The sequence below is a fragment of the Rhipicephalus microplus genome, unplaced genomic scaffold (genome assembly GCF_043290135.1).
Source record: "Rhipicephalus microplus isolate Deutch F79 unplaced genomic scaffold, USDA_Rmic scaffold_212, whole genome shotgun sequence".
Classification (NCBI taxonomy): domain Eukaryota; kingdom Metazoa; phylum Arthropoda; class Arachnida; order Ixodida; family Ixodidae; genus Rhipicephalus; species Rhipicephalus microplus.
Window position 1 is genome coordinate 103,054 of NW_027464783.1, and position 24,688 is coordinate 127,741.

The 24,688-nt window shown below is 45.4% G+C and overlaps 2 protein-coding genes across 4 annotated transcripts in view; one reads left to right on the forward strand and one right to left on the reverse strand.

Moving 5' to 3' along the window:
• The window catches only part of LOC119160041 (uncharacterized), a 35,798-nt gene extending 15,811 nt beyond the window's left edge, over positions 1–19,987 (forward strand). Inside the window, exons 1-3 of one of the 3 annotated variants that reach the window (XM_075885615.1) lie at positions 17,065–17,734; positions 17,793–18,000; positions 18,620–19,987. In XM_075885615.1, the coding sequence (XP_075741730.1) occupies positions 17,624–17,734; positions 17,793–18,000; positions 18,620–19,008 (708 nt within the window). In that variant the 5' untranslated portion in view covers positions 17,065–17,623 and the 3' untranslated portion in view covers positions 19,009–19,987. Of the gene's footprint in view, positions 1–17,064; positions 17,735–17,792 lie in introns of those variants that run through there. The other 2 variants (XM_075885616.1, XR_012890836.1) reach the window with 2 other exon arrangements.
• LOC142792328 (uncharacterized) lies at positions 19,014–20,252 on the reverse strand. The gene is made up of 2 exons (XM_075885617.1): positions 20,004–20,252; positions 19,014–19,298 (listed from the first exon to the last, which is right to left on the reverse strand). Exons 1-2 carry the CDS (start codon positions 20,143–20,145, stop codon positions 19,033–19,035), a joined length of 408 nt encoding a protein of 135 aa, XP_075741732.1. The 5' UTR covers positions 20,146–20,252; the 3' UTR covers positions 19,014–19,032.
• Positions 20,253–24,688: the final 4,436 nt, after the last annotated feature.

The window sequence follows — 24,688 nt, forward strand, 5'->3', positions numbered from 1 at the left end:
ACTTTGTCTTTTCCGGGCTTTCAGCAGGGTTTACATTGATGACGCCCTTGCATGTATCCCCTGGTGCCTTGGCGTGGCCTCGAACGGGCAGCTGCTGATCCCCCACTTGCAGCTGGAAGTCCCCGAGGAGTCGCTGTGCCATAGGCAAAATGGTGGTGCTACAGACCAAGATGTTCTGTTCCCAGATTGGCCACACTTGAATTTGCGTGGTAGTCCGGTCGCCGAGGTAGCTGCGGATGGCGTCGCCCGAGCGATCGGCCGGGACAAATGTGCGTAGCTCGCAGGGAACGCGAGGTTTCAGCACTACGATGTAGTCGTCGCGAGAGAGGCGAGGAGTTTGACGCAGACGCCACTTGCGTTGCTTCGCTGGCTGCGAGGACGGAGCAGAGGTAGGCACACCGCCGGAGGGATGGCGCGCCGGCGTTCCTTGCAAGGCTGGGGAATGGTGGCCCGCCGTGGCGTCTCGTTGTTGTTGAGACGCAGACTTCGATTTCGCTTGCTTGCGTTGCCACAGTTTCACCATGTCGTCGAGGTATTCATCTTCTGATGGCATAGTGTTTTCGGAGGATGAAAGCTCCATGGACAGCATTTGGCTTGAGGTAGGATCATAGCCCGTAACCACGTTAGCGGCCGCCATCGCCGGGCTGACAGCCCTTAGCGAGGCGGCGTTGTAGCCGGGAGTGAAGGACGTCCCTCAAGTTGTCAAAACTGGACCCACCTGGACGAAGGTGTTGTCTAGGCGAAGCGGAGAACTTGGCGGTGACGATAAATCCAAGTTTCAGGGGTACCAAGGTGGATGTCCGCAGAAATAGCAGAAAATCTACGGAGGCGATGTGGAGTGCGTCCGTCACCATCGAGCGCTCGCAGCGCCCCCCGAAAAGAGGGAGACGCAGTGTTGTCTGGGTAACGCATCGGCGCGAATTTTGCGCCGGTTGCCGTCGGGCCGCGCCGACACACGCTGGTCGCACCAGTCGTGCCTGGCGTCACACTATAGAGTGCTCACGTTGTGCTAACGTAGCGTCGCTGTGCCCAGTGAGCGCGTGCGTCAATGCTACATTGGAGTATATAGTTGGGCCCTTCATGATGCGCTCGCGGCCGCTTTGCTAGCTCCACATATACCAAATTTGGTGTTACGTGACGTCAGTGGATGACGAAATACATGACTGGTGCAAACATGATAATCCTAACATGCGTGCCATGTAAGGAAATGACAACATACCACGCTAGTAGCATGCTCGCAGCCGTTTCGCTAGCTCCACATATACTATAATTGGTATCACGTGACGTGAGTAGATGACGAAGGCAAACGACACATCCAAACATGATAATCATGGCACAGAACTTATGTACGGCATCATTTACCTCCACCTCGTAACGCTATGCTGATTTTAATTTGACATATCAACCTTTCTTACTCGTGCTTCGCCTATCATCGATTCCCACTGTATGCGGGATCTGCAATTTTTTTCTCGATTCATTTCTTTTATTGTACCCTACAACGTGATCTTTCTAATCAATGTATTTCTTGGTTGAATAAAATAAGGCTCATGTATGTGTATTTGTGCCTTCGCCAAATGGCAGTGCGAAAAGCTCGTTTAAAGGCCGACTCTGGTGATTTTTCGAGGACGATGGATCTCAGCTAAATTCACTGGGTATGTTCGTTTGCAAATTTAGGTCATTCATGCAAAATTGCAAGCTTGAAGTATGCGCTGATTGTTTGGAAATGAATTTTAGAGGTTGCCCCCAAGAGCTCACCTCGCTTGCAAGAATTATTGGCAACATTTTCTGTGTGACGTCATATTTGGCATGTCAAGGGAAGTGACGTAGCCGATGTCATCGCTACTTTGGCCGCTACAGCGGTTATTGTGTTGGCCACAAATCAATGGCGGTGGTGTTTTGCACGGCTATCGCGCAGGAAAGCTTTCTTCCTTTCTCTGTCATGTTTTGCCGATGCTTCTCTGGTGGGGCTTTCAGTTTTCATATTGAGTGATAGCTGGACCAGTATACTACCTCCGGTACTTACCAAATAGAACGCTATATGCTAACAGGGAACTCGGTTGGGTTTAGGTTTCGGTGTTGCACTTTTTTGCTTATTAAACACTATTTTCAAGATTCCTGAACATTGCAGCTATTAGACATGTGACAAGATTGTCTAAGGAACATGAAAACACCATTAACTGGACATGGTCGGAAATCGCCGGAGTTGGCCTTCAAAGGTGCGCTATTTCGTAAATGCGAAGGTCCATCGGCAAATGGTTAGCTTTTATGGCCCAGGACTCGCTTTATTGTTTGCCGAAAGATCTGAGAGCGGAAACAATTTACAGGAGATGCGTGCCCGCGTTTGTTTCCTCCACAGAGTAGATGGTTATTTATATCGGTTTACGGGCTCACTTGTTTACCTATCGCTTGGATAATAGCCGATGGCGAATTTTTAAACACCGCAGTGGCATTCACCCATCTCTTTGAGTGACCTGCAATAAATGTTAACAAAACATTGGTCGCATATATGCGTGCATCGATGCAGATGTCGTCGAAAGACGGTAGTCTACTGCCTGCCTCCTTTTTCGTTAACAGGCCGCATTTTAAGCAAATTGTAAGAAATGCTAAAATATTCAAAATTACGTATCTCTGTTTTTTCTTATAAAGGAACTTACCCCCTAAAACTTACGTACTGATTTTCACCGGAGATGTGCGTAATATTTTCTTTTCTATCGACGATGTTCACAAGTATGAATACAACCACCAGTTCAAGTTAAGTGGTTGTTCAGCAAGGGTATTAGGACACTGGCCGAGACCGTCCTCTGCACGCAAGGCATTGAGAGCGTTGTTGCGCTTTCAGCAAGTGGTCTTAGAGACAGACTGTAAGCAGCGTCGTGGATCGTCTGAAGACCTTCTCTCTCCTTTTTTTTACTACTTCTCTTTTCTCTCATTTTTTATCCCCCTTACCCCCTTCTCCACTACAGGGTAGCCAGCCGGTCTGAGAACTGGCTAACCTCCCTGTCCTTCCTCTTTCACTTCTTCTCCTCTGACCATATATCTGAATTGTGCGGCAGACAGACAAACCAAGCTTCCTGCGTTCAAGTCATCTTCACCATTAGCCTGACTACAACTACTTCAGGACAAAGGCCTTTCCCATGTTCCGCCAATCAACTCGTTCCTCTGCTTGCTGCTGCCATTTTTACCCGCAAACTTCCTGATCTCGTCTGTCCCCTTAACTTTCAGTCTCACGCTCACCCTTGTTAAACTTCTCAGTGCTAAAAATTCCAGACAACGAACGCACGAGACGAGGAGGAGCTCAAACTTTCAACTGATTTATCACTACTAAGACGCACATATATATCACAGAAAAGAAGATAAGATCACATTCTTCAGCAGAAGCCAAAAATACACAAAATAAAAAAAGCCAAACGAAACTGCAAGAAACCCCGTACTCCGGCAGTATTGAATAAGTTAGAAGTTTGAGCTCATCCTCGTCTCTTGTGTTCGTTGTCTGGAATTTTTTTTTTTTTGCGCTGAGAAGTTTCTTAATGGATTACCAACTAGCTCGATCCCACACTTTACACCTTCTCACCCGCTTGTATTTTCTGGGATTCCAGCTATTGCGCTTTATGACAAATGGTTATCTTGCCTACGCACAACGTGTCCATTCAATCATATCGACTTTAAAAATTCAACCAGCTGTCCATAGCGCACATTGATCAAACAGGGAAGCCGTTGGCTTACAAAAAAGCCTTCACTTCGCCACAAATGTTATCTAGTTGAATAAAATGGGACATGAATAATTATGAATTGAATGAAGTGGGTTAATTGAAGCGGGAACGAAGAGCAAGGAAGAGTGTGAAATAATAATAATAATAATAATAATAATAATAATAATAATAATAATAATAATAATAATAATAATAATAATAATAATAATAATAATAATAATAATAATAATAATAATAATATTAATAATAATATAGATGTTCTATATTATTATTATTATTATTATTATTATTATTATTATTATTATTATTATTATTATTATTATTATTATTATTATTATTATTATTATTATTATTATTATTATTATTATTATTATTATTATTATTATTATTATTGCAGTTGGTGCAGTGCTTGTAACCAGTGCATCTCTTCCTACGACTGTTATTGGGTACACTCGCAGGCAAAAGAAAATAGCTTTAACAAAAGAAACCGATAAAAATGAAAAAACGATGCAAATTTTCGGAGGGTCACACGTCATCTCATTTATTCTGTGATCACAATACCTAGCATCTTGTGTAGCACCAGCTGCACTTCAAAAATCAATTCGTATATTTATTAAAAGTAGTTTTGTATCATAAATCGGCTATAGCTATGTGTCTCGATCACTAATCTTAAACTAACATCATAGAAACGGAGCAAGCTAGAAATTTAAATTAGGTACAAACTGAGAACAGGGAGTAAGGTTATGCGAGTTGAGCATAATGCGCGTATATCAGACGGTGGTACGACTGTATTTGATAGCAGTATTTTTGATTGCTCTATACGCCACTATGTGTAACAACATTGAAAGTGTACTGAAGAATACCTATGATAACCGATACATTCATCACTAAACGTTCGTGCAGTAGAAAAGGCTCAAAGACGAACTCACGGTTAAGAACAAATACCTTGAAATTTACTCGTCCTATATGCAACTTATGGGATTCAAGAATGAATAGAAATAATGAAGGTACAGCCTATTTTCGAGATTACATTTACACTACATTGTAATTGAGGCTGTTGTTTTGAAAAGCTGCGTCGGACCAATAGCCTACCGTACAGCGCTTTTTCGCGTGCAGCGTAGCACAGCCGCTATCTCATGAAATATGGAAAGCGTAACACGGTTGGAGCGCTCATAACAACGCAGCACGCCAACTTACCTCATGATCTATTATTCGAAATTGTAGTGGTTAGTCATGGCTTCACGTAAAATATGCAAGTTTATAGTCAAGCATTGAACACTGAAATGTTACGGCGAAGTCGCAGTAAGCCCAGCACTGACACTGGTGGTTGCTGTAATCATTCGGTGGGCGTGGACTACCGCTTAAAACGTTGCAACAGTCCTTGGACCAGGAAACGTTTCCCCTTTTGTCTTTCACGAATAAAAATAAAGTTATAATTATCGTCACCATCGTCATCATCAAGTCACCATCTAGCTGATTGCATGCGAAGTAACAAGAATTATCTAACTACCGCTTTTAAAGCACTGCTTCTAGATGCAACCAATAATCTTCAAACATTATCGACCCTCCAATTACTTGTCACAAAGGAACTGACATTAACCAAAGGAAAGACGTGCTTTTTCATGTTATTCATGTCTCTGATGTAATTCGACAGAATATAGTAATGAAACAACTTGAAACTGAAAACCAAGCTCAAGCAATATAAAGTAGTAAAAAAATGACAGCGAGAACAAATGATGTTTCCATAGCAGCTCGTCCGTTCTTTAAGGTAAAAGATGGCGCCACACTCGCTGAAGAATTCTTGTTCGATGCGTAGAAGTGAAAATTGGTTTTGCGTAACTTCATGTAAACCGAGTTATATTTAGTAAAGGGACCAGGTGGGGTGGATGATAGGATGACATGTTAAATTTCGTTGACGTATAAGTTCCAAGGCTGGATGGTGAAGCCGTATATATTGGATTAGGGCAAGCAAGTCAAGGTCATCCTCTACAAAAGCAAATATATCGGTGATTGCCAGAAGTGAATACCTAACATTTTTTAAATATATGTGACATATGAAACATACAGTACAAAAATGACAGCAGACTGTTGACACGTGTAAGAGCGTTGAGCTTACTCTAGCTAAATGTTCGCCATGATTTTTTCAAACGCCGCAACGCGTAAGCGCTTACAAGAATTGCGAAATAAGAGAATTGTTCTCGAAAATATATTTAGGATTCAGCTTTTCGTTTATATCTTGGTGACAGCGAGAACACTGGTGAGGGGTACTGTATGGGTTAGGTGCTTTGTGCAAGCAACCACGAAGGTTTCATTTATTTGACACCGAGACCATCTTTAGAGAAGGCAGTCTCTGAGGCCCCACAGTATATTGAACGTGCCTCAGGCATTATTTCCTTTCTCTTATCATTATACTCCCCTTTCGCATCAGCGTAGAGGAATGGGAAGACGGGCACGTGCAACAGGGCATGCGCAGCGTAGCAAACCGGGCATGTGCCTCGTTAACCTCCCTGCCTTCTCTGTCGTGTTCCTTCCTTCCTTCCTTCCTTTCTTTCTTTCTTTCTTTCTTTCTTTCTTTCTTTCCTTCTTCCTTCCTTCCTTCCTTCCTTCCTTCCTTCCTTCCTTCCTTCCTTCCTTCCTTCCTTCCTTCAGGTATTGACGCTCGCAGATCGGGGCATATTCGTTATTCTTGATGCATCATTAAGTTACAACATTTACTTCCACACAGTGTCGTCAAAATCATATGATGGTTTTTGTTTGTTATCTTTCTATCTCTTCCCACTTTCCAACCCTTATTTTCCCACCCCTGTACAGGGTAACAAACCAGTTCTTCTACGTTAACCTCCCTCTATCTTCCTTATATTTATTTATTTCTATCTTTCAAAGGAAGTTATACTGCAATATATGCTTCCTGATTAACTGCATTGAGGAAAATATCTCAGTGAAGCTCACAACTGCTGTATTGTTTTTTTTTCTCGCCAGATTGCCTTCAATCATACATACCATTTATTTAGAACAGGGGGGGGGGTGGCAGAAAAGCATGTATTTTCAATCTAAACTGCCGTAATTTACGTAGACAACACTGAGCAGGACTTCTTGATGTGACTATGTTTTATTTATCGTAATGACGTGTGTTGTCGGTACGTGGCGTTGCTGCATGTGGTATAATTCGGACCTGTGGAGTGCGCAAACCTCAACGTGTGTCAGCTCGTGTTGAATGATTTCCGCCCTTGTTTTGCTTTATTTGAACTTTATTTGAGCGAAGTCCTCCTTCATGTTCCTTGTGTCTGTGCGTTGGTTTGATTGCGCATAATGCATGCACCATGCTCTCAAGCAATGTCTGTGAATTACACCTATACGAACATAACTATGGCATAGAATACAAAAAAAAGTTTCATCCAAGTTACTTTTTTACAAAATAAACTTTCTCCCCAAGTTGAGCGAACCTCACAAGCGCCTTATTTGGTTTGGGTGAAAAATTTTAAAAGCATTTGATTACGGAATATAATCAAGTGAGCACCCGTCTCGATTTCTCATATTTCTTGTTTTGGTAAGATTGAGAGCTCATTAAAAATTGGCAGATCCCATGTACAGTGGGAATCAATGATATGCGAAGCACGAATTAGAAATGTTCATATGAGACTTTAAAATCAGCCCAACGTTGCAAGGTGGAGGTAAATGATGCCGTACATGACTTCCACGTCATGATTATCATAGTTGGATGTGTCGTTTACCTTCGTCATATATTTACGTCACGTGATACCAAATTTAGTATATGTGAAGATAGCGAAACGTCCGCGAGCATGCTATGAGCGTGGTATGTTGTCATGTTCTTACATGACACGCATGTCAGGATTATCATGTTTGCACCGGTCATACACTTCGTTATCCATTGACGTCACGTAACACCAAATTTGATATGTGTGAAGCTAGTAACACGGCCGCGAGCAGATCATGAAACGCCAAATATACTCAATTGTAGCGTTGACGCGCGCGCACGCTAGGCACAGCGACGCTACGTTAGCAAAACGCGAGCACTCTATAGAGTGACGCCAGGCGCGACGAGCGTCCGTCGGCGCGGCCCGATGGCAACCGGCGCAACGATGCGTTATCCAGACAACACTGCGTCTCCCTCTTTTTATGACGGAGGGTTGCGGACACGCTGAAATGCGCATGTGTCAAAGGAACGCAGCGCGGCGTGCCTGCCAGTATATTGCTGGACCGGCGCCTGGCGTGGCAACGCCGACGTGACGCGACAAAATGAATGCCGGCGAGCACGCGCACCGTGTCACGTCAAAGTGTATTGGCGCCTTAACTGTGGCATGTAGCCATGTTGATTGATTGATTTGTGGGGTTTTACGTCCCAAAACCACCATATGATTATGAGAGACGCCGTAGTGGAGGGCTCCAGAAATTTTGACCACCTGGGGTTCTTTAACGTGCACCCAAATCTGAGTACACGGGCCTACAACATTTCCGCCTCCATCGGAAATGCAGCCGCCGCAGCCGGGAATCGAACCCGCGACCTGCGGGTCAGAAGCCGAGTACCTTAGCCACTAGACCACCGCGGCGGGGCCATGTAGCCATGTTGTCACATGACAAAGTCTCATGATTATCATGTTTGCACCAGTCACCTACCTTCGTCATCCATTCACATACCGTAATACCAAATTTGGTATTGTTGCGAAGCGCGCCTCCGACGACGTTACGAAGGGTGCCACGAATCTCACCGCTGCAACCACTGTTTCGAAAGACGGCGACGCCAATACGGTCCCGAAGGCGCCACTGCTTCTAACTCCGCCGTGAAGGTCACCAGCCGTTTGGTAGCGTAGGATTCCCAGCTCGCGACTGCTTCTGCGCAGAGCTGATAGACGAGTGGACGAGGCGACGGTGAGTTAAACAAGGTTTATGTACAGCATATATACAGAGGCGTTACAAATTCGGCACTGGGGCCGACAGCTTAGAGACCCGAAGAGCCGAGCTCTCCTCGCTAACACTTAGATCTGCTGCGACCACATAGCTCAACTCTGACACACAGCTCAACTGCTCGCGACGCGCCGCAGGGCTTCTTTTATATGCACCGGGTGGATTCTTTGAATAACCAAATGTCCAACCAGAAGCGCCGCTGGTCGTGAGGTCGGAATCCTCCAATGGGGTCGCCGCTGGGCCGCGTCATCGAATCTGAAGCCGCTGCGTTGCACGTGGCTGCACCCAAGGACGAGTGACATCGCCGCGCATTGCGTCAGACTCACCAGACAGGAAGGCGCCGACTCGCTGGCTGAGGTGACTCACTGCACGTGCGCAGCAGAAAGGCGCCGTCGCGCGATGACGCCGTGGAGTTGTTCATCGCGTCAGGCGGGCTCGCGTGCTGGCCTTGACACAGATTGCCCTTTTCAGAGGCATGGACGTTCGCTGTGGACTCGCAGGCATAACAGTATATGTGAAGCTAGCGAAGCGGCCTCGAGCGCCTCATGAGCGTGGCATGTAGTTATTTTGGTACATGACACGCATGTCATGATTTTCATGTTAGGGTCTGCCACTTGTGTTCGCCATGCAATCATGCCATAGCGTGCCAGTTTTGCAACATGCCATGTGAACAAAACCACAGCAAGAGCTGCAGGTCCATGAAATTTAAATCATGACATTCATGACATACATATCACAATTTCCATGTTATGACTAGTCAAATATGATCTTCATACAGTCATGTTATGTCATACCAAGTTTGGCATCAATACCATTATCGAAACGGCCAGGAGAGCTAAATGTCATAGGCGGCTGGATAGATAGATAGATAGATAGATAGATAGATAGATAGATAGATAGATAGATAGATAGATAGATAGATAGATAGATAGATACGCTCAAAGTCACCGAAGTTAGCTAGTAAATTGTTCGCATTTAGAATAATACGTGCCATATGTAATTCTTCCAGTCACTAAGAGAAGGATTTGGGGCCATTTTGGGGGTGAAGCTCACTATACCGTGGGTCGTGCGTCCACGATGTACGTAGTCGTCGTAGTAGGAGGTAGCCACCTCCACGGCTGGATTAGAGGAGCGGCACGCACACACACTTTTCAGTCCTTAATAAATAATAGTTTATTCGTTAATTATGACTTAGATATCGACTTAAGATTTTAGAACATTAATTTTAAATAAAAAGATAGTTGAATATGATGAAATACCTTAAAGAGACGAGTATAGGTGACTCAATTTCTAATAAAATGTGTCTCAAATTTAAAGCCTACTAAAAAATAACCAGTATGAGAAGAACGGACTTTGAGCACTACATATCAGGCTAGAATGGGTTGCCGCGTCAAACTCATTGGGCGTAAACAGTATCTTTGCTTCGGCCGCTTGGGACGGCTTTAGGCTCTCCCGTAGTAGAGTACCAAGTACTCTAAATCGTTACCCACTTCTTCTACCCTCCCCCCCCCCCACACCAATGTCGAAGTTCGGCAGTACCTGGGACGGCTTTCAGCTCTCTCATAATAGAGTACCAAGTACTGTAATTCGTTAACCACTTCTCCTGAACACACGTCGCAGCTCGCCAATGTTGTGGGTGGGGTCACGGGACGGCTTTTTGCTCTCCCATAGTAGAGTACCAGGTACTCGAAATCATAAAACACTTTTTTCTAAACACCTTGCAATATTTAGATGTGTTTTTGTCCTTGTGTGACACATTTTTTTTTGTGGCTGTGTTTGTGTGAATCATCGAATGTACACGTTGTTTCCACGTCATCTCGTACCCACGTTCCTGTAAATTAAGTCTGTTTTGTCCTCATCGTAATTCTTTCTCTAATTTGAAAATGTTTTGTTGGAATGTTATTGACCTCATTGACAATGATTTTTTATAAACAGGTTCAGCAAGGGTTGGCCCACACTGCCATGAATATGGTGAACTAATATACAGCCATGAATTAGAGGCGATGAAGGTTGGGAGGTATACATGAAGCGCAGGCCGCAAGAAAGGACGCGAGTGTCACTTCTCATTTAGTCTTTGGCACGCGTATTGTGCGATGCCAGTGCACGATAACAAGATCATGACGCTCCAAATTTACTGTAGCCCTCCACTACGGCGCCTCTGTCGTGGTTTTGGAAGGTAAAAGCCCAGATAACATTAGAATTGAGTGTGTCGAGAATACAATAAATAATTTCATACAGTGCCCTTTAAGAGCAGAATGACACTGTATCGCTCTTCATTTCTTGTTCAGCCCTCATTGCACGTTTCATTTAGGGGCGAAGCTCCTTAGGCGGGAGCCGGTCGTCAGCTCCATGCATGCATGTATGCAGTTACCACCTCACAGCATATCCCCGGAGTGAATGATGGTAAGTGGGGTGAAGCTTCAGAGGGTTTTATTGGCAAACCGTCAATCTACCGCTGGCCATGCCCGTCTAACGCCTGTTTGTCTGTCTTCCTGTCTGTTTGACGCATTGATGTACGGACGGACGCACGGGTGGACAGACGGACAAATGGACAAACGCACAGACGTACGGATGGATTCAGGGACGGACGTACGGACAGATGGACGAGCAAATGGACGCATGGACGGACGCATGGACGGACAGAAGCAAGAACGAATGGATGGACGCAAACGCAGACGGACTGACACACGCCTCGTTCCACTCTTCATCATTCACTCACTGGATATGCTGTGATTTTTTTCTTTGAAGTCTATATTGGTATTTTCAAAGATAGAAAGCATAGAACCACAGACGAAGGTGTTTCGCGCGTTTTCTGGTAATTTCGTCGTTTTCTGGTAATTTTGTTCTTGCGTCTACTGTAAGACTTCGAACAAGCTGTGGTAATCGTGACTGCGAGAAGCTATAAGCGCCAGATTACATTACGGTGATACACAATGCCTTTCTGGCTGTAACATTAGTCAACTCTTTACGTATATAATACGTCTTACCTATACCGTGTACGCCGTCTAAACTAATATAGACGTGACGATATGCCTTAGTTTTACTGTGTTCAAATATGAATGGTTGCCACTTGGTAAGTGTCAGACTCTATACTTAGCCCGTCACATGATATTGTTTTTTCTTGTTATGTTTATCCAATGTTCTCAAACTCTTGCTCAATAGGGCTCAGAAAACTGCCGATAAAGTATATCCGCAATTAGAGAAAAATGTATACAGTTTGTAACTTGGTCTATTTTGTGACATCCAGTGGCCATAGGATATAGGTACTAAATGAGTGGAATGATCCAGCATACAGGGTTAGAAACACTGTTCCACCTACTTAGAGATATATCTGGGACGCATGTTGCACCTAAGTGAGTGGAACAGTCTTGCAAAAAAAGTTCCGCTTACTAGTTTGAATGCATGTGGAACCTGATTAAGAGTGCAGTGTCATGTGTAATGACCTAATCTTTCTGATATTTGTGGAAAACTAGGCATAGGTTAATGAAGATCTTGCGACTCAAGCATAAATTTTCGCTAGCTTGAATAAGACACAAATGAACGAACAGTACTTAGTGCAGAGGCCTCTAGGCTCAATCGAGACGTGTAACGGTGCACTGACCTACGAAACATAGCGCCCGCCTAAAATCGCACATGCGCCGGCATAATGTCGCGCCTGCACGCCGCATTGCATTAAGTCTCCTTCTCACACCTGACGCAAACCAGCCCGTGATCTGCTGCGAAGCCTCCTAAACTTGAGCACGTGTTCATCTAATTAGCGCTTTTGCGAGAACCGTGAGGGGGGATCACGAAATGCGGGCCTTCAAGAAGGAATACCCGAGGTTATAACGCCGCCCCTCGTCACGATGCCGTTGGCCGACATCCCGTAAGCTTCTCACGAGATTTAGCGCGGGATACACATCGTAATTTGTTGGGACGTGCTGCAGTGGCCCGATGGACACAACGCTGTCATGTCTAGACTGGCATACTGAGAAGAACGGTTTTGCTGTAAAGATCACCGAGATGTGCTGAAACAACAGATCACCTGACCTATTTTCTCCTGGATCGACGACAGCCCGTCTCAACACGGTATACACTGGCCCGGGCCGTGTTTATTTGTAACCTGTTCTGGTGTACTAGGGTTATCGTGCTCGAGTGCTCACGCGAAGGTGACCGAAAAGGATCCTATAAACACGGTGGCGCCATTTTTTTGATAGAGCTAAAAGTTATTGGGGCCCACGTGCTTACATTTTTAGGCTGTCTACTATGCGCTGTCTGTGCTCGTTAAAGAACATCACATGGTAAATTTTTCCGGAGTGCTACACTAGCTCGTCTTTCATTGTCTTAAGCATGGTTTCAGTACGCACAATCCTGGGTAATAAAAGTATTATTATTATTATTATATTATTATTATTATTTTACTTTTTGTGTAAAGTTATGTGCTCATCGTGCGTTTACCAGGACCATATACACAGATGTTTAAAAAGTAACTTATGCTAATTACTTAACGTCAAGTGCATGGACATCTGTTTTAGTAAAACTAAAGCAAGATAGGCTGTGATTCACATTTCGCGTGCGATGTTTAAGGTTGCATGATGTAGGACGAATTAGTGTATTGCTGCGGGGCAGCTCAATGCTTTATTTCAGCTTGCTGAGTCATAGCAGCCCATATGTTATGTTTATTAGACTGTTATCGAAGCGAAGCCACCACAAGAACTAAAATAAGGTTAAGCTGATATTGTTCCATTATTATAGGGCACATAAGTAATCTTCATTAACTTGTCATAATAACTAGCCAGCACGGCAACCAAAACTGATGGTGAACCGATACTATTCTTGAGCATAGCGTCTTTTCACAAAGTAATTTCACGACCTGGCATGGCTGTATCATAGAATACCTTATTGTGATGCAGAATGCATGGGTTTGCTTCATGTTGGGTTACTGATCATATTCAGTACATTCATTGGGACAACGCTGCTGATCCTGCGCTTTTTTTAAAACTCCCCTGAAAATAATATCGAGGGCTCTCACTGTTCCTGGCTAGATAGGCACTTTGAAGCACCTGAGGCGCATACCTGCATGCCGGGGCTCAAGGTACGTGGGTATGTGCCACACGTCCGCAAGAAATGTACTCATGACGTACCCGCCAGGATTTTCGCGTTATTCGTGTGATGAAGAGACAGCCTTGTTTGTCATAGCCCTATAACTTCCTAGGCCAATTTCGCTTCATGTCTGGTTGAGGAGGCGAACGCAAGGGCACACAGACAGACAGACAGACAGACAGACAGACAGACAGACAGACAGACAGACAGACAGACAGACAGAGAGACGGGCGGGTGGGCGGATGGACGGACGGACGGACGGAGAGACAGACAGACGGACACAGACAGACACAGACAGACACAGACAGACACAGACAGACATACACAGACACAGACATGGACAGACACAGACACGGACAGACACAGACACAGACAGACAGACACAGACAGACAGACACAGACAGACAGACACAGGCAGACACAAACAGACAGAGACAGACAGACAGACACAGGCACGGACAGACACAGACACAGACAGACAGACACAGACAGACAGACACAGACAGACAGACACAGACAGACAGACACAGACAGAGAGAGAGAGACAGAGAGAGAAAGAGAGACAGACAGACAGAGAGACAGACAGAGAGACCGACAGAGAGACAGAGAGACATATAAACAGACAGAGAGACAGAGAGATAGATAGACAGACAGAGAGACAGAGAGACAGATAGACAGATAGACAGATAGACAGACAGAGAGACAGAGAGACAGATAGATAAATAGATATTCCTAAAGTACCCTTGTTTTCATTAAACAGGGTTCGCATTGTATATTATTATGTCGTAGTTTTAGCCGCGATAGAATTATGAGATGTACTGAATGTTGTGGAGGGCGCCAGATATTCCGACCATCTGGTTGGTGTTCCTTGACGTGCACTAATATCCCACAGTGTAGAGGGGCCTTTGCCTTACAGCTTTTACATAAAATCAACCACCGTGGCTGGTATCGAACCTTAATCTTTTGATTCAGCAGCCGAGCGTCGGGAGCTTCTGCCAACAAAGTCAATGCCGCTTTTGTGAGGTAGACAGGATAGTTGGAAAAATGATGCACGATCGTGCAGAGGCTATGTAATTAAATGAACACAACTATAAAGTATAAACCACTTGGGAGCATTCATATTTAGTGTAAATCGCGCAGATTCTATGTGATTACATGAACACAACTATATAGTATAAACCACTTGGCAGCAATCTACTTGGGTCACACGTACAAATTACGTAAGGTGTGGAACATGCCGTCTGATCATACTGGGTAAGCAGAGCCGTGAGATCTTTCACCATCTTCCCCTCAGCTCGAGTGGCAGTGACGCTCAATATCATCGGTGAAAAGTCCCTCTGAAAATAATGAATGCATGGACAGAAGTGAGACATATAGGAGTACGTTCAAAATGCTCCGGTGGTCTGAACATTAGAAGTGCTCCAGTAGTGCATCAATAATCATAATGTGGTTTTGGGACGTTAAACTCCAGCAACTATTACTACTGGTAGTAAAGAATGCAAGCGCCCTTTGACAGCTATCAAAAAGTCTCTATAAGGAAATAGATTGTGTGGCACGAAGCAAGATTGCAACCTGTGTTTGAAGGTCGTGGGTTCACTCTCGGAAATTACGGTCTCGTTTCGCTAGAGAAATCTTAGATGCTTGTTTACTGCGCAATGGCAGTGCACCCTGAAGAACACGAGCTGATTCGAATTTGTGGGGTACTCCACCACGGCGTGCTTCGTAATTATATCGGGGTTTAGGCATGTGAAAGCCGAAATAATATTATTGTAACCTCTAGAGAAATTACAATTACACTCCCACCTTTTACTCCCGTGCGATGATGTGATACCGAATTTCAGATGATACTGATCGCGAACAGCGCGGCACATTCCTGAAAGAAGTTTAACAGGTAAGATCATAGCAATAATTTAAAAGATGAACATTCATTAAATGAACATTCATTAGTGAAGAGCCCTCGCGCACACTGGCGAACGCAAGTGCAAGGTACACAGCGGTACGCAAACATTAAGCATCGTACGCGCTTTATAAAGGCATGTGGGTTCACATTTACTTCCACCACACCAAAGTGGTCTGGTGGCTAAGTATACTCGGCTACTGACCCGCAGGTCGCACGATCGAATCCCGGCTGCAGCAGCTGCATTTTCGATGGAGGTGGAAATGCTGTAGGCCTGTGTGCTCTCATAATCATACAGTAGATTTAGGATATTAAACCTCACATATCAATTATCACTGAATTGCAGTAGCAGCAAAGAAATTACAAAAACTAAGGCCATCTATGCTTTTATTCGCTCGATCAGCTCCACCTGTCGTGTCAAGTGCGGTGTATCCTTTTATGTATACGGGTTCAAGATCAACTTTGTTTTTGCGTGTGAATCGAAACACGCTTGCACCACTTAGTGCACAAAGTTTCGCCACCGGCTCTTCTATAGTCTAATCATCAGGTCTCTGCAGATAAGCTGCCGTATCTCGGGTGAGCTTCTGGCCTCGTACGGTGTTGAGGGTGGTAGAAACATTTTATTACAGAAAATGTACCAGAGAGTGGCGGCATTTTGCATGATTGAGTTGCAAGACCCTATTCCGGAATGCCAATGGAGTTGGCCGCTGCTCGAGTGCGCCTCACCGAGGAGCGTAGAGCATCCAAGGTCGAGCAGCCGAGCAGCTGCTCCTCCCAAGCCTCTCTATAAAATTGCCAGGTTTCGACTCGGGACATGGAACGGCAACTGCCCGGATGAGAAAAGCGTGGGCAGCCGTTCACCGCCTCGTTGCCGGCCGGCCTGAGTGTCCTGGGGTTCATACTATACGAATGGGGGGAGGGTTAAAGCGCCAGGAGGCTGCCCGAAGTAGGTCAGCTGCCAGCGGGGCGTTGGAATCTTGAAGGTATTGGCAAACAGGCTGAGAGCGAGTCCGTCAGGATCAAGCATGAGGTGGGATGCGAGGCGACCAAAGCAATGGCAACCCCCTGGCTTGCGTGACAGTGTTGGCTCTAAAGGAGAGGTCCTCAACGTGTTTTCCCTCTGTGATCACGGCGGCCGTGAAGTGACCTGAGGGTGAGAGCCCAAGACAACTACGTAGAAAACGCCAGGGCGGTCGGAATAGAGGTTTTTAGTTTGATGTTTTTGTGGTCCGCTCCGCTCCGGGAGCACCCGCGAAGCCGCAGCGGAGCGGCGGCCGATTTTCCTCTCTTAGTTATTCGTTGCCGGCAGCGAAGCGTGCCTTTCGCAGTTGCAGCGCCCTCTGGTCGTTTTCATCGTCGCTAAACAAAATAAAAAACATTTTTTCACGTATACAAAGCAAAACAATAACGTATAAATGATCTTTTGATCAAGTATTTAAAGTACACTTTCAATGTGTTAACCGTCTATTTTTTTTTTGACAAAGAAGCAAGCTCTGACTTGATAGTAGCCACTCAAAAGCCAACATGGTTCCGTTCCAGATCCATTGCAAGCATTCACTGTGTGTTGTTTGCGCTTTTGACGCGTGTGTGGTGGCGGCGTTTTCATTTTTCACCGTTGAAACTGTGTTTGCATAACCATTGATGCCTCCGACGAGTGTGCTAGAGGACCCATTTTTGATGGGTCTTTTAAAGTGGTCCGAAATCGAGGACTTGTTGTGCCTTGAAGTTTTCCAATACACTCGGCGAGACCCGCTGTCACGACATGGCCTCTTGAACATCGACAGCATGGACAGAGGACAATTTCGCACGTATTTTAGGTTTGAAAGAGATGATGTGTGAAGCCTGTGCCGTGCACTACAAGTGCCTGAAAATGTGACAACGCCGCAGGGCGTGCACGTTTCCGGAGTTGAGGCACTCTGCCTTACGCTACGGCGTTTGGCTTATCCCAATAGGCTGCGAGAACTGGAGCCGCTGTTCGGGCGGCATTATTCAGTGATTTCTTCAGCCACTAATGCAGTGCTCGCGCACATTGACAGCACGTTTGGACATCTGCTGCGAGATGTGGGTTGAGTTGTCCAGCCACACCTGGCTGGACATCGCTAAACTCCGACTCTTTTCCGAGGTATGAAGTTTGTTAATTTGTTTTGTTACTTCTAATCTAATGTAACATTTTATCGCAGGCTGTGCATTCCAAAGGGGCGCCGTTGCACAACTGTTGGGGCTTCATCGACGGGACAGCGCGAGCCATTTGCCGTCCATCGAAGGACCAGAAGCGGTTCTTTTCAGGGCATAAGCGCTTTCACGCCCTTAAATATCAGTCCATTATGTGTCCTAATGGAATCATTTGCCAACTGAACGGTCCGTACGTCGGCAGCCGGCATGACGCAGGCAAGTTATTTTTGTTATACTGAGCCCCGTCCTATTTGTCCAACTTCAAAAAAAAAAAAAAGCATCATCGCGCCTATCTGAGGGAGTGCTCTGTGCTACTTCAGCAAACAAGCTATCACTTCGTACTAATGTTGTGAAGTACACTCAGTCTGGGACAACTAATTGTGGTTACAGTAGAAAGCAGCATATTATTCAAATTTAATGGTGTTGCAAAGAGAACCTGAAATAATTGTGAACTGTTTATTTCGAGAATAAGGTGCAAGCTAAAATGATAAATGCATGCCCCAGTTACCATTATAATGCTGTGGCCAAGTTTTCTTTGTTACTCTGCAACAAGTCTTCAGTCATAACTCTTCACAGGTAATGCCATGCAGGTTCTATTTATAAATGCATTATAAATGTGTTTTACTGCATAGCACTGTGAAGAAACCTTCCTACTTGGATAGACATCAAAGCTTTTTCTTTTTTTTTTATTTGGAAAGATTGCATCTAAAAAGTGCACACTACAGAGTCCACTTAACATTTGTGTAAATTTATGGGGAAGTGGCAAGAATTTTATGAAGCATTCAGTGTCGCATATCATGTGGCAATATGTTTTCATGTCCTCCTGTATTTCCAGGTATCCTTCGAAAGAGCAACACCTATCGCAAGCTAGAGAAGCTTGCCAGAGGCCACAGCTTTTGTTTGTATGGTGACCCTGCCTATCCACTGCGACCTCTGCTGCTGAAACCTTATGGCGGGAACGTGACTGTGCAGCAGCGGGCATTCAACAAGAGAATGAGTTCCGTTAGACAAGCAGTCGAATGGGGTTTCGGAAAGATTGCAGGCTTGTTTGCTTTTCTGGATTTTCGTAAAAATCAGAGACTCAAACGGCAGAACGTGTCACGCATGTACAAAGTTGGCACAATACTTGCTAATTGCCACACTTGTATGTATAGCTCACAGGTATCTCAATACTTTCAAGTTGAACCTCCTCAGCTGGAAGAATATTTGAGACCAAAGAACTGAGCGGATTCCTTCGACACAGTTTTTTTATTTGTGTAGACTGTTAATTTTTTTTTCTAATTGATCAATCTTGTTGCTTATTTCCTGGAGAATTTCAGTAGAATTCTGGCGCTGAGCCTCCATTTTCGAGCGCTCTTCCTCCAATAATAGTTTTCTTTCTGCTATTGTCGTACGACGTTCCTCGAGGTCCAGCCGTCGGTGTTCTAGCTCCATTTCCTTCTGCCGGAGAAGGAACTCATTCTCTTCCCTTTTCAGAAGCAGCTGCAGTCCAAGGGCCTGGAGGCCTCTGATTCCTATAAAATGAAGTAGAACACAAATGACGTACTTCTAAAGTGTTACAGCTCATAACTAATTTACTCTGGGATCAGCGCCATCTTATCACATTCGGGTATGATGAATGCCAAGCCTTGAATTAGCATTGAAAAAACAAGCAAACGAATCACATGTAGCGCATGAATGTTATTTCAATGCAATGAGAGCTATGCATCATCTGGTGCAACTTGAAAAATCATGCAAGTCTGATTTGCAATACCTGTCGGAACAGCAGACTGTCTGCAACACCGCCGTTCTGGCGCACGAAGGGGCCCTTGAGCATCATGAGCAGCGTTGCCCCCTTGAGCCTCCTGGTCAGCGTCGCTGTCCTCTATTGTATCTGTTTCCAAGGTATCCTGTGCTACAAGGGCATGAATGATCATCAGAAGTTAGGCACTGAGCATATTAGCTAAGGCATTGTGTATATCACTTTTTAATTTATGTTTTGTAGTATTTTGCACAATGATTACACGGTGCAACTTGCCTTGCAGCATCGTGCATAAACACTTTCATCTGCGAATTTCTGCTAGTAGTAGTATTAAAGAATATACATTTGCATAGTAGTAAGGGTGCACTTGCTTCTCATGTGTTTTTTGCCTACGAACATTTGTTTAATGTGCCTTGTTGTACACGTTGTGAATAAGTAAATAAAGATATATTTTACGTCTAATGTACTTTGCACATACCTGGTGCAGCAGCCGGCACGCCTGGTGGAGCAGCCGGCACCTCTCCAGCTGGGCTGGTTGTGGTTCTGTCGCCTGCTGTCCCGTCACCTCTATCTCTGTATGGTGGCTGACTGAGCTCATCCTCATAGATAGCCAACAGCATATTTGTTGCTGTTGCCTCATCTGCACATAGAAAACGAGGCACATGAATGAGAATGTCATTAGTAATACTATAGGACCCCTGAAGAAATAATTCACACAGAATAAAAACTACCTTTATTCCCTATATCTGTCAAAATAGATATTTGTTTTCCCAGTTAATGAGCTTAATTCACAAATATGTTCACTGCAGTTATGAGAAACATTCAGCAAGCTGAAACAAAGCATTAGATTATTTTTAAATTCAGTCATTTCTCACTGAGTGCCGATTAAGTACATCACACATCCACAACGTGGGAATGTAGTATATTGACTGCCTGAGGATCAATGCCATATAATGAACAGGCACAGTGGCCAGCATATTACTGAATAATGTAATATTTATAGTGCAAACTGTCCAGCTAGGTAACCTGTCTGACTACTGTGTCACAACAATTCATTCTCTGAACACTGCCATTGAAATATATGCCGTCACTCCCGATACAGATATCGCCAAGATGAACACTTCAAAGTTTTCATAGTACAAGTTTAGGGGTGGGTTGCTGTTACCCTCCACTCCAGATTACTTGCCATTTTTCTGTCCGTCGTCTGAGGCCCGGACAGCGGGTAAAGATGCCATTGCAGCATCCCTAATTAGCAAAGCCTGGGCTCTGCGCGCCTAGGACGATGCTAGTTGTTGAGTGGGCTGTCGTGGCCCCACGCCGTTTTTTTTCGACAGTCCCATGCCGTTTGCCTTCCGCGGCACAGTTCTCGGGGCATAATCGACCTCCCTCATGAGGTCCGATACGTCCTGAAGCAGCTGTTCCCGCTCTCCATATTGTTCTTCGGTGCCGGACCTACGGAGCAATCAAGCACGTTACGATGCGACTGCTTCATCTACAGCACTTGAAAAGCGTTTACTAATAAAGTAAAGAAGCACTCACTTCCTCAGGTTCACTGTGTCCTGCTGTCGAAAATATCCGATGAGGAGGTCCACTCGCTCTTTGATGCCGCGAATGGTCAGCTCGCGATTTATCGCTCTCATGACGTTTCGAAGCACGTCCTCCCACGCGGCGGGATTGCTGAATGGGTCAGTACACACACCTTCTTTCAAGAGGCATAAATCTTCATCGATGCGAAAGCGTTTTCGCGGCTTGCGCTAAGCAGGTGACAGCCAAGCTGCAGCACTCGCGGAAAACGTGCCATTTCCGGAGGCAGCCATCTTGAAATGAGCAAAGTTGTTGCACGCACGAGAGAGGGCGCGCGCGTTGTCCCCCTTCCGCTTGCAAAAACGGCAGCGACGCACCGCGCTCCGCTTAGGCTGCTCGTAAGCGGAACGTATTCCCCGCTCCGGTAACCCGCTTAAGGCCTTAGCGGAGGGCGCATGCGCACTCGCGTTCCCGCTCCGCTTAGCTGCTAAGCGGAGCGTAAAAACGTCAAACTAAAAACCTCTAATGTCGCGCCTGAAGTGCCGCGGAACGTGCTAGTCTGCGGCCGGGATGTAGCTCGGCGTTCATGTTGCGGGGTAGTGGTTCCTCCCACAGTTTTTGCCGCAAAAGTTCCGGTATGGGCATCGGAGTGTCTTGATCGGAGATTGCTTTGATGCCGAGCCTCTACAGTAGACGTCGCCCTGAAGGCGTCTGCGACAGACGATTAATTTGACTAAATCGATTAGCTTCCCGCAGCTCTGCAAAGGAGTTAGGTACCCCCCAGTGCCGTGAATCGGCTGTTGGAGGTGGCAATGGGAAGGTCGAGTGCACGTTTGTATACTGAACGAAGGAGGACGCCCAGCTGGTGCTCGTGGTGACTACGCAGGAGAGCACGACGCAGGAGAACATGGCGTGATGCAAAACTGGTATGGTATGGCATGATTTCATGGTGAACACAAGCGACAGACCTTAACATGAAAAGCATCACATGCGTGTCATGTAACAACATGACTACATGCCCGGCTCATGATGCGCTCGCGGCCGTTTCGCTAGCGTCACATATACCAAATTTGGTATTACAGTACGTGAATAGATGACAAAGGTATGTGACTGGTGCAACCATAATATTCATGAGATGCGTGCCATGTAACAACATGACTACATGCCACGCTCATGATGCGCTGGTGGCTGTTTCGCTAGCTTCACTTATACCAAACTTGGTATTACAGGACGTGAATGGTTTACGAATGTGTGATACTGGTGCAAACATGATAAACATGATATGCGCGTCATGTAACAACATGACTACATGCTACGCTCATGGTGCGCTCTGGGCCGTTTCGCTAGCTTCACATGTAGCAAACTTGGTATTACGCGACGCGAATGGACGACTTAGGTAAATGACAGATCCAAACATGATAATCATGACATGCATGTCATGTAACATGACTACACGTCACACTTATGATGCACCCACGGCCGTTTCGCAGGCTTCTTATATGTCAAATTAGGTATTACGTGACGCCAATGGATCACGAAGATATGTGACTGGTGCAAACATGATAATCATGAGATGCGTGTCATCTGAGAACATGACTACATGCCACAGTCAAGGCGCGATTACATTTCGACTTGACACAGTGCGCGTGCTCACCGGCCTTCATTTCGTCGTGTCACGCCGGCGTTGCCCCGACAGGCGCCGTTCCTGCCATATACTCGCAGGCGCGCATCGTGCTGTGTTGCTTGGACGCATGCGCGTTTCAGCGCATCCGGCGTCACTCCGTCACGAAAAACGTGACACGCAGTGTTGTCTGGGTAACACATCGGCGCGAAATACAGCATGTCGCATTTCGCGCCGCTTGCCATCTGGCCGCTCCAACGGACGCTGGTCATGCCTGGCGTCAGACCATATAGAGTTCTCGCGTTTTGCTAACGTAGCGTTGCTGTGCGCAGCGTGCGCGCGCGTCAAAGCTACAATGGAGGATATTGGGCCCTACATGATGCGCTCACAGCCGTTTTTCTAGCTCCACATATACCAAATTTTGCGTTACGTGACGTCAATGGATGTCGATATATATGACTGGTGCAAACATGATCATTCTGGCACGCGTGTCATGTAAGAACATGACAACATACCACGCTAATAGCGTGCTCGCGGTCAATTCGCTGGCTCCACTCCACTTACTGCATGAGTAGAGCAACTTTCAGGCTTGCAGTTTCACGCTTAGTTCGTGTTCTCGACACGCTCGCTGTGCAAATGGTACCAGAACATTTCGCCTCTAGAATAGAACGAAAGGACCGGTTTCAAAATGTTCATAGTATCATTACACATCTGAGAGGTCTGCGAAGTGCCTCAATCACCTTCACATCTGCAGCAATTTGTGTTCGCTCTCACTTGCTGATGGCGCTTTTTTTTATCGCTCCTGCCCTGCAGCATGCTATCTTTTCTACTTGTCAAACACCGAAACATAGAACGGTAACAAGAGCGTCACCTCTTAAACGTGAAAATTGCGTATTACCACTGGTTTCGTTCGCTGCTTCCCAACCTCATTGTTTCGATATTCTGTTATTTTTTAACCAAGACGGCACCCCAAAATTATATTGCCGGTAATATGACATGCCTGCATTTGGGCTTGTGCTTCATTATTAAAAAAACATTTTTTATCGTCTGTTTATTTAAGTTTGTGCCTTTAGGTTAGCTGAAGAAGCTTCGTGCAGAATGCGATTTGCAATCAAAACTGCAAGGTAAAGCGTGTCTTCGGAATTATTTCTGATATTTCTGAGAAATTTGTACTGAGTCTCTCATTATAATACGTTTACAACATGACATCAGGTGTTGCGGGCGGTTTACGCACAGCCAGCAATGTGAAGAGCATACGTGTGGTCTTTGTTTACAATTTTGCACATATTTATCTACCAAGTGTGCTACTCGGCAATAATATGTGGGATTTAACGTCCCAAAACCAACATATCACATTGAGAGACGACGTAGCAGAGTGCTCCAGGAATTTCGACCACCTGGGGTTTTTTAACGTGCGCCCAAATCTGAGCATACAAACCTACAGCGTTTTCGCCTCCATCGGTGCTACTCGGCATTTATTTACTTTAAATACTATGATAGTCTTCCCTTACTTTCTCAAAAACAAAAATTGAGGGGCCACCGACGCCCGAGAAATTGCACTCTTCGCTGAAAGTGTACTTTCCAATACCGTCCCAGGCCATGAATTCGCCGGAGTTATTAAGAAAGTTGTTACCACCACCACCACCGAAAATGCAATCACCGTTAAGTTGTGTGTGAGTGATACCATCAGCGAAAGTGACACCGGCGACCTGCCATTTTAGGGGCGAAGCTCTGTATAGCGGCACCCGTTCGTCCCTCGTAGCCGTTGTAGTGTGTAACAACAATCACATTTTGACCTCCAAGGTGGTGCTGGTGAGGGATTTCTTCTGTGCGTTGTTCAACATTAAAAGATAGTGCTCATTGTACATACCAATGGCTGCTAAGGGGGAATGAGAGACCGGAGCAATCGGCTTTTAGTTAACGCGCACGTTGCAATCCCCATTAGCAGCCATTGGCCTTTACATTAGGCACTTTCTGACAAGAAACGGTTGCTACGTTATACTCGCAGGGTGTAACCT